This window comes from Podarcis raffonei, chromosome 4, assembly GCF_027172205.1.
Source record: "Podarcis raffonei isolate rPodRaf1 chromosome 4, rPodRaf1.pri, whole genome shotgun sequence".
Classification (NCBI taxonomy): domain Eukaryota; kingdom Metazoa; phylum Chordata; class Lepidosauria; order Squamata; family Lacertidae; genus Podarcis; species Podarcis raffonei.
This window is the reverse complement of record NC_070605.1, coordinates 67,879,425-67,896,432: the sequence shown is the minus strand read 5'-3', so window position 1 is coordinate 67,896,432 and position 17,008 is coordinate 67,879,425. Positions and strand designations below refer to the sequence as shown.

Below are 17,008 nucleotides of genomic sequence, written 5' to 3'. Positions count from 1 at the left end.
GAAAAAAGTGAAAGTATAAAAGTGAAAAACAGGGAAATGGCTATTCAGCTTGGCTGAATTAAACGTAATTTAAAATTATGCCTGGTTACAATCTTCTTCTTCTTTGTAAAATTGTTAACAGGGCAAGTTATTTTCTTATATAAGTCTTAAAATACAAAGGTCCCAGATGTAAAAAGATAAAGCAGTGTCAAGTAAGCATAGATCAAAGGTGCCTTTGTAATTTTGCAGCTTCTGCAGTCTGAAAAAAGCAGATTTGGCATCTGATTGCCTGCATGCTCCCCTGTGGCCACCTGGATGCATATGAAAGCCTACAACAGTTGGTGGTCAGTGTGGCAGGGGAAAGAAATATGGCCAGTTCACGAGGAGAACCACTGGTCACCATGAGATGGCGGTAGAGAGGTGCAGGTCTTTCTGGTGCTGAGAGGCAAGGAGTTGCCGCAGCCAACGCTGTGGAAGTGTTGCTGAGTGGATAGTCACAGGGAGCACAGTAGACACTTCCTTTCCTTTGGGCATGTGCTGAACTTGTTTTTCACCTGTCCAGAATAATTGAGGCCTTTTGACCTGGCATGGTCGCAGGGCTGGACAACAGTGGCCTCTTGTCCAAGACCTGTCCTGTGCTGGCTAGGATGCTTTGAGGCCTTGAAGTGGAAACACTTAAGAGCATGTGTAACAGAGTTCCAGAAGGTAGTCTCCAAGTACAGGTTCCTGGGAACTGCATGGGACGCAGGTGGCGCTGTGGTCTAAACCACTGAGCCTCTTGGGCTTGCCAATCAGAAGGTCAGCGGTTCGAATCTGGGGTGAGCTCCTGTTGCTCTGTCCCAGCTTCTGCCAACCTAGCAGTTCAAAAGCACACCAGTGCCAAGTAGATGAATAGGTACTGCTGCGGCGGGAAGGTAAACAGCGTTTCCATGCACTCTGGTTTTCTTCATGGTGTTCCATTGCACCAGAAGCGGTTTAGTCATGCTGGCCACATGACCCGGAAAGCTGTCTGTGGACAAATGCTGGCTTCCTTGGCCTGAAAACGAGATGAGCACTGCAACCCCATAGTCACCTTTGACTGGACTTAACCATCCAGGGGTCCTTTACCTTACTTTACCTTTTTACCTTTACCTGGGAACTCAGATTCTGCACTGCATGGAGAATTCCCAATGGGAAGTCTAATACTACTGTAGTAGTAGTAGTAGTAGTAGTAGTAGTAATTTTATTATTTATTGAATTTGTATACCGTCCTTTATCCAAAGATCACAGGGACATTCACAGCACAAAAATACAATATGAGTACACAAAATACGTAAAACACACAAATACAAATACATGAGACCCTCTCCCACAAACATTGAAAAGTCCATAGAGAAACATTTTTGCCTGGTGCCTAAAGATATGCAGCAAAGGTGCCATGTGAGTCTCTCTGAGGAGGGCATCCCACAAACAGGGAGGCACTGCAGAAATGGCCCGCTCTTGTGCTGCCACCCTCCAGACCTCTAATGGAGGAGACACACAAAGAAGGGCCCCGATAATAATTGCAGGGTCCAGATTGGTACATATGGGGAAAGGCATGCCTTGAGCTATTGCAGTCCTGAGCCATTTAAGACGTTATATGTCTTAGGAAAAACAGGCACTGACCTGAAAACGTTCAGTATTTAAGGAAGCCCACTCTCCCCTCTAAGCAATGCCACAGCAATCCTCCCAACTCAAGCAGAATTGCAGGGAATTAAATTTCACCTGAGACTTCACACTGGTGCTTTTGAAGGGCCTTGAATGGTGTTTCTGCCCTCTCCATTTAGGACTCAGACAACTGTAGTGCTGAGGTGGTAGGCTCAATTCAGTTCACATTTAAAGACAAATCTACCTCATCCACACATTCCAAAGCAATACACAAATCTCAGCACAGCCATCCTTCAAAGGCTGCACTTCTCCAAATTTTGCAGTTCTCCAGCAAATTAATGAGTACAAAAATGCAGGCACTAGGGTAAAGTGTGCATAAAAATGCATATATTAAACATATGTTTAAAAGCATATTAATGTACAGAAATACACTATATGTGGGAAAATATAAATATTAGTGAAAACAGACTTTGCAAAAAAAAGTCTGTGATGGGCGAAAAGTACATGCAAAAGTATGTACTTTAGGAGATAGTTGGGGGAAAATATTGATGAATTTTCAAGATTTGCAAACTGATTTGGATATGTGGAGTAGTTAATTTATAATTATAAAAATGAGAAATGGACAGAAGCCAAACTTGACAGATTCACTCATCCCTTGCCTGGCATATCCTCCTTGCTCTTCATAGAGTTAGGCTATTAATGGGGGGCTATAAATGTTTAAAAAAGAGAGGTCATGGAGGAGTTCAACAGGTCCACGAGTTTTGGGGATTGTGGGATGCATAGGACAGACAGTCTTTGCTTAGGGTCAAAACCTGAAGAGCCTCTGGCCTGGTGGGTCTGGGTCACAACAAGACCTAAGATAGCTGACAGTCACTTACATACATTTCAACATAAGGTTCTATAGCCATAGCAGGTTTTGCTGCAACACATCAAAGCAAACATGAAACAAAACTCATCTATAACTTACATTCTTTTGTCTCTCCCACTAGAAAAATAAGATGAAGTTCAGTCTTATTCAGATCAGAACTATACATAATAATTCCAATTAGGTCTAGTGCTCCTTAAAAATCTTGTCCCATGCCCTTCTGAAAGTCTGCGAAAAAGGCTCTGTCAGCACAGCCACAGGGGCTTTCTAGCTTTATCTTAAAACCTTCTGCTGACCTTAATGCAGGCAGGGAACAACAGCAATATTAAGCAGTCAAAATCCTGCATGTCACTGACTTTACAAGATGGCATTCAATGACAATATTTGCACGACCTAATGCTGATGGCATTAATCAGACTCCTCCATTGCTTTGATTAAATCCCCTCATTGCATTTTTCTGTCTATAAGGTATGTTAATGTGTGTCTTTTCAGTGTTCATTACCGCATTTCTGCTAACAGCAGCAACAACAAAAGGCTTGAATAGTGAAGTAGATTCAAACAAAGATGTTTGGCTGCCATGTTTGCTTTAATCATAATACCTGCAGACAGCATCGAAGGAGTTCTGCTCGATTCAGTGCTGTTCCGATGTCTGACATTGACTTTCTTAAAGCTGCCATATCTTCAATGAGTAGCTTTGAAACGTGTTTATAAAATGGTCCTAAAGGCAAACATCAACTACTGCTCATCTGCTTTGCTTTATAAACTTGATGATGTGCTGGACAGTATTTCATTCTTGTGGTAATATAAAATCATGAATTTCATGAGGCTTCAAGAAGTTATTGTGTCCTCACAAAACACTGTTGACAGGTTGGACATAAAATGGGAAAATTTGGTTTCTCAACAGTCTAGGAAGGCACACAATGGACTGCAGGTTAATAATAATATTTTTAAAAAACAAAAACCTTCCATGGCCCAGAAAACCAAAATGGCTAATTTGAAGTAAACTGAATACAGAGGCAAGAAGAGGTACCTGCAAATATCTGATAACAAACTCAATGATTATTTAATATGCTTCAAGTCCAGCCAAAGGGGAATTTTGTGTTTTCCGTAACTTGGGCTAATAGACAAAGAAAACTCTCAATCACTGGAAGAGTACTGTAAATCTAAATATCATTGGTCTTCTGAGGAGTAAGTGGTACTTCAGTTGCCTTACTGGTTGGCTGCAAAAGGCTGAGACTCTTAGACTGAAGTCTCAGGTAAGATTTTGTTAATCCTGGTTCTGAGTTTTATAGAAATAAACTGAGACACCTCAGGTCAACATTTTGCAACAGTTTTAGTATGGCTGTGATAGTTTGTGATAACTGTACTGATAATGAAAAATGTGTGCAAAACTACTCATTGTGTGCAGATTATATTTTGGGTTTGTTATTTTTTAAGATGTTTCATTTCCACCCCCCTCCTAAATATGATTTCTGGCAAGACAAATGTTCTTTCCAGAATCTCCCTTTTCTGTCCTACAGCATAACTTGAGAAACTTACAGCACATCAATAAATAAATAAAAAATTCTTCCTATTGTGACAGCAACTGCAATAACGTTTCAAAAATTTGGGCTTGATAATGTGCCATCACATTTTGAATTGGTGTAATTTTTTAAAAAACATTTGTTTACTTGTTTGTTACGTTTTCATCCTTGCTTTGCTTCCTGCCTATGACAGCAAGGCAAGAAGCCAAAGTGTGCTCAACATTTTATGTGACTTTTTTGTTTAATGTTATTTAAAAAAAAAAAGCGAGGCAAGAAGCCAAAACAAATTAAACTGACAAGTATTAAGATGAAATGGTGCTACACAGTGTCAAGAGAAAGCATTTCCTGAAATACCAAAATGATGAATATACATTTTATACTTATTGAAAAAGGTTGTGTCTACATGAAGCTTGAATATAATATATTGATGTTTTCCCATTGGTGAGGAGTTGCTCTTATCCCCTTTAAATTAGCTGGTGTCATAATTTGTTTGGTGTGTTGATTAGGCATTAATTAAACAGTAGAATTAAACAATTCTGCTGCCTGACTTTTGTGACAATAACCTGTGAAATGCCCTTGCGGCTTGGGGTTTTCTTCAACGCTGTGCTTGCACAACAGGACTTTCTTTTTCCTCAACTCTTACTGCCTCCATTAGGGTCTCGCAACATTTCAGAACTGATTTTGAGGAGTGCATTTGGGGCTGGAGGAGGCAGCGGAGAGAAAAGTAGCTCCATTGCATAAATTGAAGTCCATTGCACAAGCAGAGCTACAGTGCTGGTCACAGCCCTTTGCTAGTGCTGCTGCATAGAAATAGATATAGCTAAATTTAGTGGGTTTTATACCAATCAATATATTAGCATCATTTTTAATTGCTCTTGAAGATTAATCTTCAAGATTATGACCTCAGATTTAACATTGCAGCTGAAAGCTATCCCATCAAATATATTTAGGCCATGATCCTCAAACCATTTTTGGTGGACAGTACTTTTGATTTCAATGGGATTCTTCTAAAATAGAAGAATTTTTGAACAATAGGCTAACCAGGTGCCCATGAAGTTCAGGGTTCCTGCATTCTTAATAGCTGCATGAAATGGGGGATCTTGGCTTGTGTAGACTTTCTTTCCACTTGCAGAACTATGATAGTGGCAAAATCACATACCCTTTTCTATTTTGTTATGCCAGGTCGCATCTACTCCACTTTCAGAATTCCTGAATCTCTTTTTAGGAAAGGAGGAAAGAGCTTCTCTGGTTGGGTGCAATTTAATCCCTAGATTCCCTACTGCACTGTTGTTTTTTAATGCTTGTGATTTGCTGCTTTAAGCGAAGTTTTAGTTTTCAGGCTACTGCTTTTTTCTGTTGCTGGTTTAAATGGTTGGTTTGTTTTTAATTGCAGGCTTGAGGTTTTGTAGATTTGTTTGTTTCTTTACATCATTATTAGGATTATTAGTATTATTATTTGTATTGTAATTAGAGACTCCTGGGCCACGTGGTGCTTGGGAGAGCAGAATAGAAATAAATAATGAAGAGATCAATATTGCATCTGATCAACTTGTTTGGAAGCCATTGCCAGGTCAACTGTGTGCTCATACAGTCCTGTTCTTGCCTCTACCTTGTGCTGTCCTAGCCAGGTGGTGATGCCATTGTTGGCAGGCAGGCAGGCTGCACAGCACTGCTCTGCCCCTCGGGCTGCTCCTATTAACTGCCGGGGATTTTAAATCCTTCTTTACCTCAGTCCTTATAGCAGAATAGTTGTATCTGTGCAGTTTCATAAATGAAAAAGCATATTCTGAGTTGGATTGCAACTGTTTGCCCCTCTCTCCACCAGTTAGGGAGTGATCTTAGTTAGAATTCCACAGAAGTGCAGCAACAGTCAGATTTATGTTATCACATTTGTGAAAAGTGCTGCATTGGTGGCAGTTAATTAAAAAGGAAATCCTGGGGCTATTGATTTTAATACAGTGAATGTTAAAGCTGCCTTTACCTCGCAACCACCACAAAATGAACCTTAATGGTCTTCATATTTTATACTGTATTCCTCATTGCCATTAAAATTAATAGAAATGTTTCCAGAGATTTCAATGCTTAACGTTAGGCTAGGAGGAAGGGAAGGAGAAAGCAGGGCACAACCAATACCATGTCATGATAGTGAAAGGGTACTTTCGTTCATCTCTAGGCAAACAACCCAATGAATCCACAGATGAAGTGGAGCCCGAGTTTACATCCTTTTCCTCAGTACTGTCTAAAAATGCCTTTCATCTTAATAATAATAATAAATTTTATTTATATCCCGCCCTCCCCAGCCGAAGCTGGGCTCAGGGTGGCTAACAACAATCAAATAATCAAACAATCAAATAATCCAACATTTCAAAAACATTTCATTATAAAAATTTATTAAAATCAAATTGATGGCAACCGTTAAGCAAAATTCTGTGCAGGTTGCCAGAGGAGGGGGTCAGGCTGCGCCCTAACCAAAGGCCTGGTAGAACAACTCTGTCTTGCAGGCCCTGCGGAAAGATGTCAGGTCCCGCAGGGCCCTAGTCTCTTGTGACAGAGCGTTCCACCAGATTGGAGCCGCAGCTGAGAAAGCCCTGGCTCTAGTTGAGGCCAGCCTAACCTCTCCATGGCCTGGGACCTTCAGGATGTTTTTATTTGCAGACCGTAGGTTCCTCTGTGGCCTACCAGGAGAGGTGGTCCCGTAGGTACGAGGGTCCTAGGCCGTATAGGGCTTTAAAGGTTAAAACCAGAACCTTAAACCTGATCCTATACTCCACTGGGAGCCAGTGCAGCTGGTATAGTACCGGATGAATGTGATCTCGCAGTGAAGACCCCATAAGGAGTCTCGCTGCGGCATTCTGCACTCGCTGCGGCATTTCTGGGTCAGTCTCAAGGGCAGCCCCACGTAGAGCGAGTTACAATAATCCAGTCTGGAGGTGACCGTTGCGTGGATCACAGTGGCTAGGCCAGGGCGAGAGATAAGGAGCCAACTGCTTAGCTTGGCGGAGATGAAAAAATGCCGCCTTTGTTGTAGCTGTAATCTGCGCCTCCATAGAGAGGGAGGTATCAAATATTACACCCAAACTCTTAACGGACAGTGCTGGCACTAATTGCACCCCCACAAGAGATGGGAGTTGCCCCCTCAATCCCATATCGTCCCGTCCCAGCCAGAGGACCTCTGTCTTCGAAGGATTTAACTTCAACCAGCTCCCACGTAACCATCCAGCCACAGCTTCCAAACATCTGATCAGTGTGTCTGGGGCCGAGTCAGGATGGTCTTCCAGCAACAGATAGAGTTGGGTGTCATCGGCGTACTGATGGCAACCCAGCCCAAAACTCCGGACAAGCTGGGCGAGGGGGCGCATAAAGATGTTAAAAAGCATCGGGGAGAGTATCGCACCCTGAGGCACTCCACACACCAAGGAGTGGCGCAATGACAATTCCCCCCCAAGCGCCACCCTCTGTCCCCGACCAGAGAGAAACGAGCGCAGCCATTGAAGGACTGTGCCCTGGATCCCCACGTCAGCAAGGCGGTGGTCCAGGAGTTCATGATTGACCATGTTAAAGGCTGCTGACAGGTCTAGAAGAATCAGCAGCCCCGACCCGCCTCGATCCAGCTGCCTGCGGAGATCATCTGTTAGGGCGACCAGAGCTGTCTCGGTCCCATGACCAGCGCGGAAGCCGGACTGGAATGGATCCAGAGCCAATGTTTCATCCAGAAACCTGCCAAGCTGTTCAGCAACCGCTCTCTCAATCACCTTACCCAGGAAAGAAGGGGAACAGAGTGCACTCCAGATATTCTTGGACTACAACTCCCATCATCTCCAGCCAGCATGGCCGGTGGTCAGAGAAGATGGGTGTTGTAGTTCAGCAACCTCTGGTATGTCCTTATCTAGTGTGTCCCTTTTGTAATTCTAACAACACATTCTTATGCGAGCTTACACAGACTACAGTCCTAACCTCACTTAACTGTGAGTTGATTCAGTGGGACTTAATTCTGAGTCGACACTGTGAGCCCCACTTTCTCCAGAGAAGCTTATTTCCTATTAAGGTTGCTTAGGGTTGCCACCTGAAATCTTGTTTATGTGAAGAGCAGTTTTCTGCCAGTTTCAAATGCAGCATTATAATTTGCATGGGGTTTGATTTGAGGTGAAAGTTGCCATCTTGTAGATGGGAGATTGGAAGGGTTCGTGAAAATGAACCCACTTTCTTTCCATGTTTCTGTGCATTTTTCATGACTTTTCATATCCATTGCTTAACTGGTCTGTTGGTGACTCAGTGCCGTCTCTTACTACGAAAACCACTTTGAGAACTTCTTGTTTAAAAGCGTTGGATACATTCAGTATTCTAAGGCCCCATCTGCACTTAAAGCAGTATCATACCACTTTAACAGTCAAGGCTTCCCCCAAAGAATCATGGGAGCTATGGTTTGTTAAGGGGGACTAAGAGCTGTTAGGAGACCCCTCAAAGTGCCACAATTCTCAATGCTCCTTGTCCCTCACCGTCCTCTGCAACAACATGAGAATACTGGTCAATGAAAAGGTTTCTAAATGTCTTCATGTCTACAGTGATACATACAAAGTCACTAATTTGGGTTAGGGAATGACATCATTTTCAGGAGCGTTCAAAGACTCCTGGTTCAAAGGTTCAAAGGAACATTCTATTGACTTTCACTTTGGTGAGAAAGTTCCAACGATAAATGAACACAGAACATAGAAAATTGCCTTTTACTGAGTCAGGCTATTGGTCTGTCTAGTTCAGTATTGTCTACAGTGATTGGCAGAAACTCTCCAAAACTTTTTTCCCACTCAACCTAGCGATGTCAGGAGTTGAGTTGGGAGATTCTGCATGCCAAGCAGTTGCTCTGCCACTGAGCTCATATGTGTGGTTTTATCTAAAAAGTCATCCGTCACCTACATTCATGAAGGCAAGCCAATAAACAAGGGCACTTAGTCAAGCTGAAGTTTGAAGCGATTAGGGGCCCTGTTATAGCAGCAGCATATGTAAACTGCCATCAAGAAGGAACTTCTTTCTTGACATGTAGAAGACAATTACAGTCCATGTAATTAGCTGGACTGAGCTGCTTGATGAAAATCTAAAACTCTTAGCCATGCAGCTTTAGGTAAATAAAAGCTAAATGAGAGATTATAGCCCCAAATGGTAACATTCGGGCCAAAGCCTTGATGAAAGTAGCCCATGCATATATTTTTTCAGATTCCAACCCCTAGGAGCCCCAGCCAGCTTGGCCAATAGGCAGGAATGATGGGAGTTGTAGTCTATAACATCTGGAAAGCACCACATTGGCTATTCCAGACCTAAATCCTCACAATGGTTAATGTCGTAGCTGGAGTTGTTATAAAATGAGCCTATCATTTTGGTTTGGAAAATGTCACTCTTGATGCTGTGTTGTTTCGAAAAAAGGAATCGATTCTGGTGATTATTTCATGGGCTGTACTATCTCAGTTTCTTCAGAGAAGCCTTTGGGGTGAAATTGAACCAATGCAGAAAACATCACCTCCGTTACAGCTTTGAATCTAAAGAGCTGTGAAACCAGTTTCATTTCCCCAAAGACAGTTTGGACTTCTTTCTGGAAAAGCAGTCCCTCATGCCACATCACAAAACTCTTTCATAAGCCACTTGGCATATGACAGGTGTGTGTCTTTCTTTTTTAAAGGAGGGGGGCTAAAAATTACTCTGGGCATGTTCAAGTTTTGGGGGATGCCAAAAGTAGCTATTTGGATTCTCTGTCCATGGAGTTGGGAGCCAAAGAAGCTGCTGTCATAGGTCCCACCCTGACATGACTCTCACTCAGGTTGACTACAGCTGCTGGAAAGCTCCAGAAGGCATGGCTGTAGGGCAGTTCACCAACTGCCTTGGCAAGGGAGGTGGGAGACCAAGAAAAAAATGATTCCCTCCTATGTAGAATGTGAAAGGAAAGCTGCCATTTTGTGCTGGTTTTCCCTACCCTTCCACCCCTCTTCTTCACTCACTTCCTGTTGCAGGCACAGCTAATCCTCTTCCTGACATTTATTTATTTATCCAAGTTATATATTAGTTGCCTGTCGAGACCCTGAGGCCACCCCCTCATTGAGGAATGAGACACAAGGATATTAGGTTAATGGTTACTGGGCAAATTTAGGCCACAACTTTATTGGTTACAGAATGTAGGCAGTATTGGCTTAGGCATTAGAATTGACCCGACTATATCTGACTCCTGCCCGTCACGCAGGGAGTCCTGTAAGGGTCAACCACAGGTAGGGGGAGCTCCATCAGCGCAAAACAACTCAAGCTCCCCCTGGGTTCCATGGCCCTAGCCCCGCCCCAGGCTTCGGACAAGATCCACACCCCCGGATTCCTTTCACGGAATACCCTTTAGCTTGGAGGGGCAGGTGATGGCCACACCTCCGCTCCCCCATCATAAGATCAACCAATGCCTAACTGCCAAACCTTACAAAGTTTTGACGACTGCTGTGAAGTAGGTGAAAACCAAATGGCCCAAGCCAATTTGCCAAGCGGAAAAATTCCTACCAGGCCCCTCGACGGCGACCAACCGAGGTCCATAGCAAGGCCAATGTCGAGAACCTGAAAATAGGGAGATAGGGTGGGGGATCGAGGAAGTGAGCAAAGAGGAAGCTCTCGGGCTCACGCCTCAGTTTAAATGGGTCCTGGCCATGGCCCCTGCAGCCAGCGGATTGGCTGGCTGGATCTAGGATGTGGCTGGGACCTCCGGGTGACAAGGGACTCTGCCCCCGCCCCCAGAGGGGAGTGGGTGGCCACGTGGTCCACTGCAAGTCCTCCCTACTGGGAAGTGGAGCGGATTTGCTTTTCACTCAGGAAGTCACATACAGAGAGAAATCAAACCGTAGAACCTCAGGCAGCGTATATGAAGCACTGAGTGGATAAAGATGAAAATATCATACAGTCAGTCAGTTATTACATTTTCAGTCTTCACCCCAACCCATGACTGATATTTCATCACAAATGGCTTCCCAGAGGAAACTGAGGTAAAATCGCCATGCCAGCATTTTATTACCTGAAGAAAATAATAATAAAAATAATGATGATGTCTGAATCAGCCCTATGATGTCTGTGGTCAAAGGAAAACATAATGCCCTCTCAGCTAATTATATAATTGCTATTAGTTTCGGAGTCTAATAAAGCCGAATTACATCTAATCCAGGCAAGAGATTTAATAACTGGTGTGCCTGACATTTCTGCAGGACTACAGAGTGAACATTTTTTTGAGGCAGCAGTGGAACGACTCCCGTCTTGCTTACAGTGAATACCCTGATGACTCTTTGGATTTGGATCCATCTATGCTAGACTCCATTTGGAAGCCGGATTTGTTCTTCGCCAATGAGAAGGGTGCAAACTTCCATGACGTTACCACAGACAACAAGCTTCTGAGGATATCAAAAAATGGAAAGGTGTTATATAGTATCAGGTAAACCTCTCTCTCTCTCTCTCTCTCTCTGTGTGTGTGTGTGTGTCTTGGGCAGGGGTTTGAACTTCTATCTTCTATTTTTGTTATTCCTCTTTTATATGGTAATGAGGCTTAAACGCAAAAGGGTGGTGGTGGGGGAAAATCTCTCTGCTTCATTTTGCCCTGCTTGTTCTCTCCTCAAATGAGGAAATCAAGTAGGACAACAGAACAAGCTAGTCTTGGTGAGAATATAAAAGGGCCCAGCACCCCTTGCCTCCATCTACAGCAGTGATTACCACCAGCATCAAATGGAGCCACCCTTTTTAAAACAAAAACTGAAAAGGAGGACTTTTTGTTCCTGAGCTTCATTAAAATGCAGAAAGAAAGCGTGATTTTTAAAATGTCAAAAGAAGCATTTTTTAAAAAGGCATCTTTAGACCTTGAAGTATATTAAAGTAATAACTCAGATGTGCCTATATATTTATGTAGCCTGTCCTTGGTTGCTCAACCTAGTTATTTAGGCATTTTAAAATGCAAAGCACAGTGACATGCGTTACACTGGGGTGGCTCTGGTTAAAGTTGGTACATGCTCTCACAAGCACCCTTTGATGAGATGTGATTAAGCAGGATGCGCACAGAGAATCGGAATGATAAAGAACCTCAAAAATAGCAAGGCTGAGGCATACATTGTATAAATGATTGTTGCAGCATAATCTTCATATGCTACTTAGCATGCTTCATTGGCTTATTAATAGCTTAATATTTGCAATGAGGCTTGAAGATGGAAAGTCCACTTACTGTTAACAAGGCAAATTAATCATGGTTTTGAAAGTCCTCTTTTTCTTGCCATAGTTGGTTCTAAATCACCACCAGTGCCAATGTCTGCTTAATTGTTTAGTGACAATTTGCAACTCTTGAGTTGTATTCAATGGAGTTTACTCAGAGTAGACCAATTGAAATTAATGGATCTAGGTTAGAAATGCCCATTCATTTTAGGGGGTCCACTCTGAGTTGAACTAACACTGGATACAACCCATGATCTTGTGGTCACATGGAATTTGTCTTAAATGCAATGGTTCTAGGGCTTTCATCCATATAGAAGGAAGAGCGGACTTTCACTGTCTTTCCATAGGCATCCATGAATCCACCCTTCCCTGCCCCAGAATTAATTCTGCAATAATTATGACCTGACCACCTTCAATCTTCTTAATCCCCTAAAACTCATGTAGACATTACTCTGTAAATTCAGAGGCTATTATATCAGAATATAATTAGGACTGTGTACAGACTCATATAAACAAAAGTCCATTTGTGTTAGTATTTCAAGTTGCACCATAGGCACACTGATCTTATTCAGACACTTACTTGAGAATGGTCCGTCTGTCCTCTGTCTGCTGTACCCTGCTCTACATGCATTGCACCATCTTTCTTCCAATTATTCTTGCTATAGTCTTTAGAGTGGTCTTAATGACATAGGCAGATTAAAATGGCAGCTGAGTACCATTGGAAGTAGATTCCATTGGGACTACATTCCAGTTGGTTCCAATTAACTTCCTCATCATTCTGACCAGTCCTCAAATTATGCAGCAAAAGTTAGGGGAGGTTTTAATGAAACCCAAAGCTCTATCCCTTCACTTCCCCATTTTTAGGCAAATTATGGGCCACCTGTAGCCCTACAACCAGTAGCTAAAATGAGGGAACTGAGCCTCTATAGCCTCTATAGAAAGAGGAAGCCTGAATGATAAGAGCACCATCAAACACAGCAAACATGTGGTTACTTACCAAGCGCTGTTCTCACGTTTAATCCCCAGAAAAATAAGATGTTTCTCTTTGCTTGAGTGACATCAGATGTATCTTACTGGAGGCAACAATGCAGCTGAGTGCTGCTATTTGCAGCACAGATGGATAATTTTCCTGACAATTTTTCATGCTGCAAAAGTAATATTTCAGGCTGTCATATCAGATTTGTAAAATTCAGGAGCTTGAATGAAAGTTTATCTGAAGCAGAGTAAGCATATTTTTGTGTTGAATCAAAAGCATGTCATCTCCCAGTTGTGCTTTATGGTGCATAAATGTATCTTTCATGGGTAATCAGCATGAAGAATCAGCATTGCACCAATGGCCATCAATTTTTATTTTACTTTGGGGTGTATTCAGACCAATTTAACAGTTGATGCAGGATAGAATGCCATCTCAGCAATTTGCAGGTGGACCTAAAACCTCCCCATTTTGTTGCAATGAATATGAAGCCATCCCAGGATGCTACACAGAGCAAGGTTACACTAGCTTGCCCCATCCCCATCCTCAGCATCATCATCCTCTTCTTTCTCTCTTTGGGGGGCTCCAGATTCTCTGTATTATGCAGGAGGGATTCAAATGCAAACGGGGGCTTTAGGTTTGCACAATTAAAGTGAACAAAAATGGTCTGTTGCCCAAACCCACTTCTTTTTAAACACAGGCTATATACAGGCCATACACTTAACACACGTGATCTTCCTCAAAGAACCCAGGGACTTTAGTTTGTTAAGTGAACTGGAAATTGTAGCTGGGGCCCCCCCGCTAAACTACAGCTCCCAGGGTTCTTTGGGGGCAACATTGTGCTTTAAATGTATGGCATGTTTGCAGCCACAGTTTGGAAAGCGATGGGGGAAAGCATGAAAAGTGTGGAATGAATGAATAATTAACAGGTAGATGTAAAAGTGCCTTGCAAACAAATCATGAGGAATCCATTATGCTTGTTGCCTGTAAAATTATCAGAACATAAGGTTTGTGCAAGCAAATAAAGAGGGATGCTGAGTAAACAGGTCAGTTGGACCTGTTTTTCTCTGTCTGTTCCAGCCTTACCTTTTCTTGGCACATGCAACTCAGGAGAGCATAATTAACACTAGGTAGTTTGGCAGCAGCTTCAAGACAGGCAAAAGAAAGTGCCTCTTCATACAATGCGTCATTAACATGGCTTTGTTGAAGGGCCATGTTGGCTGGAACAGGACAGACTGCATAGACTAGTTACAAATGTTTCCTAAATTTATTACAAACTTTAGGACAGAAGCTTTTTACAGCATCTCTCTTGCCCCGAAGAAGGAGGGAGAGAAATTATGAAATGTGCACCTGATTTGCCAGAAAACAATTGGCAGTATTCTCTTCTTTATTGGAAAGGGGATTAGACAAATTGTTACGAGGATAGGTCTCTTGATGCCTTGCCATGACATCTAAGGGATGACTTTGTATCCAGCTGGTGTGTTTCCCAAAAACATCTGCCTGGTCATGATTGGAACAGTGGAATTGAACTTGATGAACCTTTGGTCTGATTCTACAAGGCCAAATGTTAAGGGCCAAATATCATAAAATGAAATTCCACAGAGAACATTACAAAGTTCTGTATTGAAACAAACAAATCAAACACACAGAAGAAGATGAGGAACATGCGGCTTGGCAGTAGTACATATAAAAGGGATCTTGGGATCTTGAGATTGTAGTTGATCACAAGGTCATAGGTCAGCCGTGTGATACAGCTGCACAAAGGGCTAATATTAGTAAGAATCCTAGTTTCCGAGCTATGAAACGCAATTGCCCTGTTAGTTCGACTGGTGTTAAATAAGTCAGACCTCACATGAAGTAAAGCATCCAGTTCTGAGCCCCATGCTTTAGGAAGGATTTTGACAACTTGGAATGGGCTCAGAGAAGGGCTATATTGGTCTGAGGCATGAAAAGCAAGTCTTGTGATTAAAGGATTTAAGGAACTGGAGAAGAGAGTACTGAGGAGTGGCATGACTGCCTTCTTCAAATACCTGAAGGGCTGTCGTTTGGAAGGGCAAAAAAAGAAAGAAAGGAAAAAAAGCTGTCTGCCACAGCTGCCACAAAGGCCAAAAACAGATCTAATGACCTTGTATTATAGGAGGACAGATTTTGGTTGAACATTAGGAATAACTTACTGATGGAAAGAGCAGTTTGAAAATGGAACCAGTTTCCTAGAAGGATGGCCTGCTTTCCCTTGCTGGAGACCTCCAGGCAGAGACTTCTGGCCAGCCATGTGCTGAGGAATGATCCAGTTCTGGATTTCCTGTGTTGAATTAGATGGCTGACAAGCCCCCTTCCAACTCTGTGATTCTGTGTTCTTGTTCAAATACATGGTTGGAAGAAACGGTAAAGAACCAAAGGGTTTTATGAACAAAGTCTAGGATCCCTTCATACTCTTCTACTTTGCAAGAAACCAAACCCTTAAAGGTCTCATATGAAGTTAGCATCAGTATATTTTCTAGAAAGTTAGGTGCTAAATCTTTAGTTGGTGCAAACTGGGATGATGACAGTGGTCACAATTCAGCAGAACATTCCTGTTTGTTAGCCTCATCGAAATGATTGCTCCTGCACAGTGCTTCCTCATCCCAGGGAATGTCTTTGTGCTCTGTAACACACAATGTTCAGAACTCCAGAGAATATCTCAGATCTGCAATGTATATGGGTCTGTTAATCTCTCTGTGTGTGTGTGCAACAAAGAGAGCGAGAACAAGAGCTTCAGCTTGATGACTTTAATGTTGTTCTATAATCTAATGTTAGAATTTAAGAGGATTTTGACTTCTCTAGTAACACTGCTTTATCATGGAAGAGATTAGCAAAGTGAGAGGGCAGAGGTCATTATCATGACTAAAAGTCATTCTTTGCTCTGCAAACAGCTAAGTATTTTGTGTATATTCCTCTCTCCTGTTGTACAGTGATATTGGCTGTGCCCTGATGACATTGACAGGTTGCCTTTTTTTTAGAAGGCAACACAGATCTTGCCTTCTCAGGGGAACGTTCCTTTCTCGATTTCATTTTTCTAAGCCCAGCACAAGAAAAATGATTCAATTATCCTCAGGCAAAATTGTATGAAATTCCTTGTTCTTTGGAATGACTTTTTAAAAATGTAAAGCATTCCACTGAGGCTTGAAATAGCCTCTCGGAATAATGAAAGTGGGCTCGAAGAATAAGAAAATACAGAAAATGCTAATTGATGGAGCCTGCCTCAACAGAGTTAAAGCGCTTTTGCTAGATGTCACAGGAATGGTTCACACATGCATCACATCCTTTTTGTACACTTGATTACTGAGTACTTGGGGCCAATTCACACATGCAAGTTCGTCACTTGATGACTGTAACATCAAGTGATGACTTGCATGTGCAAATGCGTCAAACACCTTAGCTAGAACTTACACTCTATTGAACACAACTTTTTGTACAGTGTGTTCACACATTCAGCTGCTGGCCATCAAGTCTAGGATCACCAAAGTCAGACAGTGTTGCTAGTACTCGGATGCACATAGCATCTTCACACAAGTCATTGGGGGTGGAGCATGTATGTATAAAAGCCAGCACCAACCCTTGCCATTGTATCTTTTTATCATCACAGTGCTCACCCTCTCTCACTTGAGGTGACAGGACAGGTGCCACAGGGTGATAGACAAGTTCCTGCCTATGACAGGGGCTAGTCAGCCTAGCGCTTGATTTGGCTCCCCCAACTCCCAACCAAAAGCTCATAGAGCTCTTATTGCAGAGCCCTTTGGTGACAAGTATAGCCCATTAGGCCTATACAATGGCAGAAATAGTGCCTTAGGCCAGAATGTG

The 17,008-nt window shown here is 42.6% G+C and overlaps 1 protein-coding gene across 13 annotated transcripts in view; it reads left to right on the top strand.

Moving 5' to 3' along the window:
• The window catches only part of GLRA2 (glycine receptor alpha 2), a 120,443-nt gene that overhangs the window by 32,163 nt on the left and 71,272 nt on the right, over positions 1–17,008 (top strand). For all 13 annotated transcript variants that reach the window (XM_053387193.1, XM_053387197.1, XM_053387201.1 and 10 more), the window contains one exon: positions 11,208–11,431. In XM_053387193.1, the coding sequence (XP_053243168.1) occupies positions 11,208–11,431 (224 nt within the window). The remainder of the gene's footprint in view (positions 1–11,207; positions 11,432–17,008) is intronic.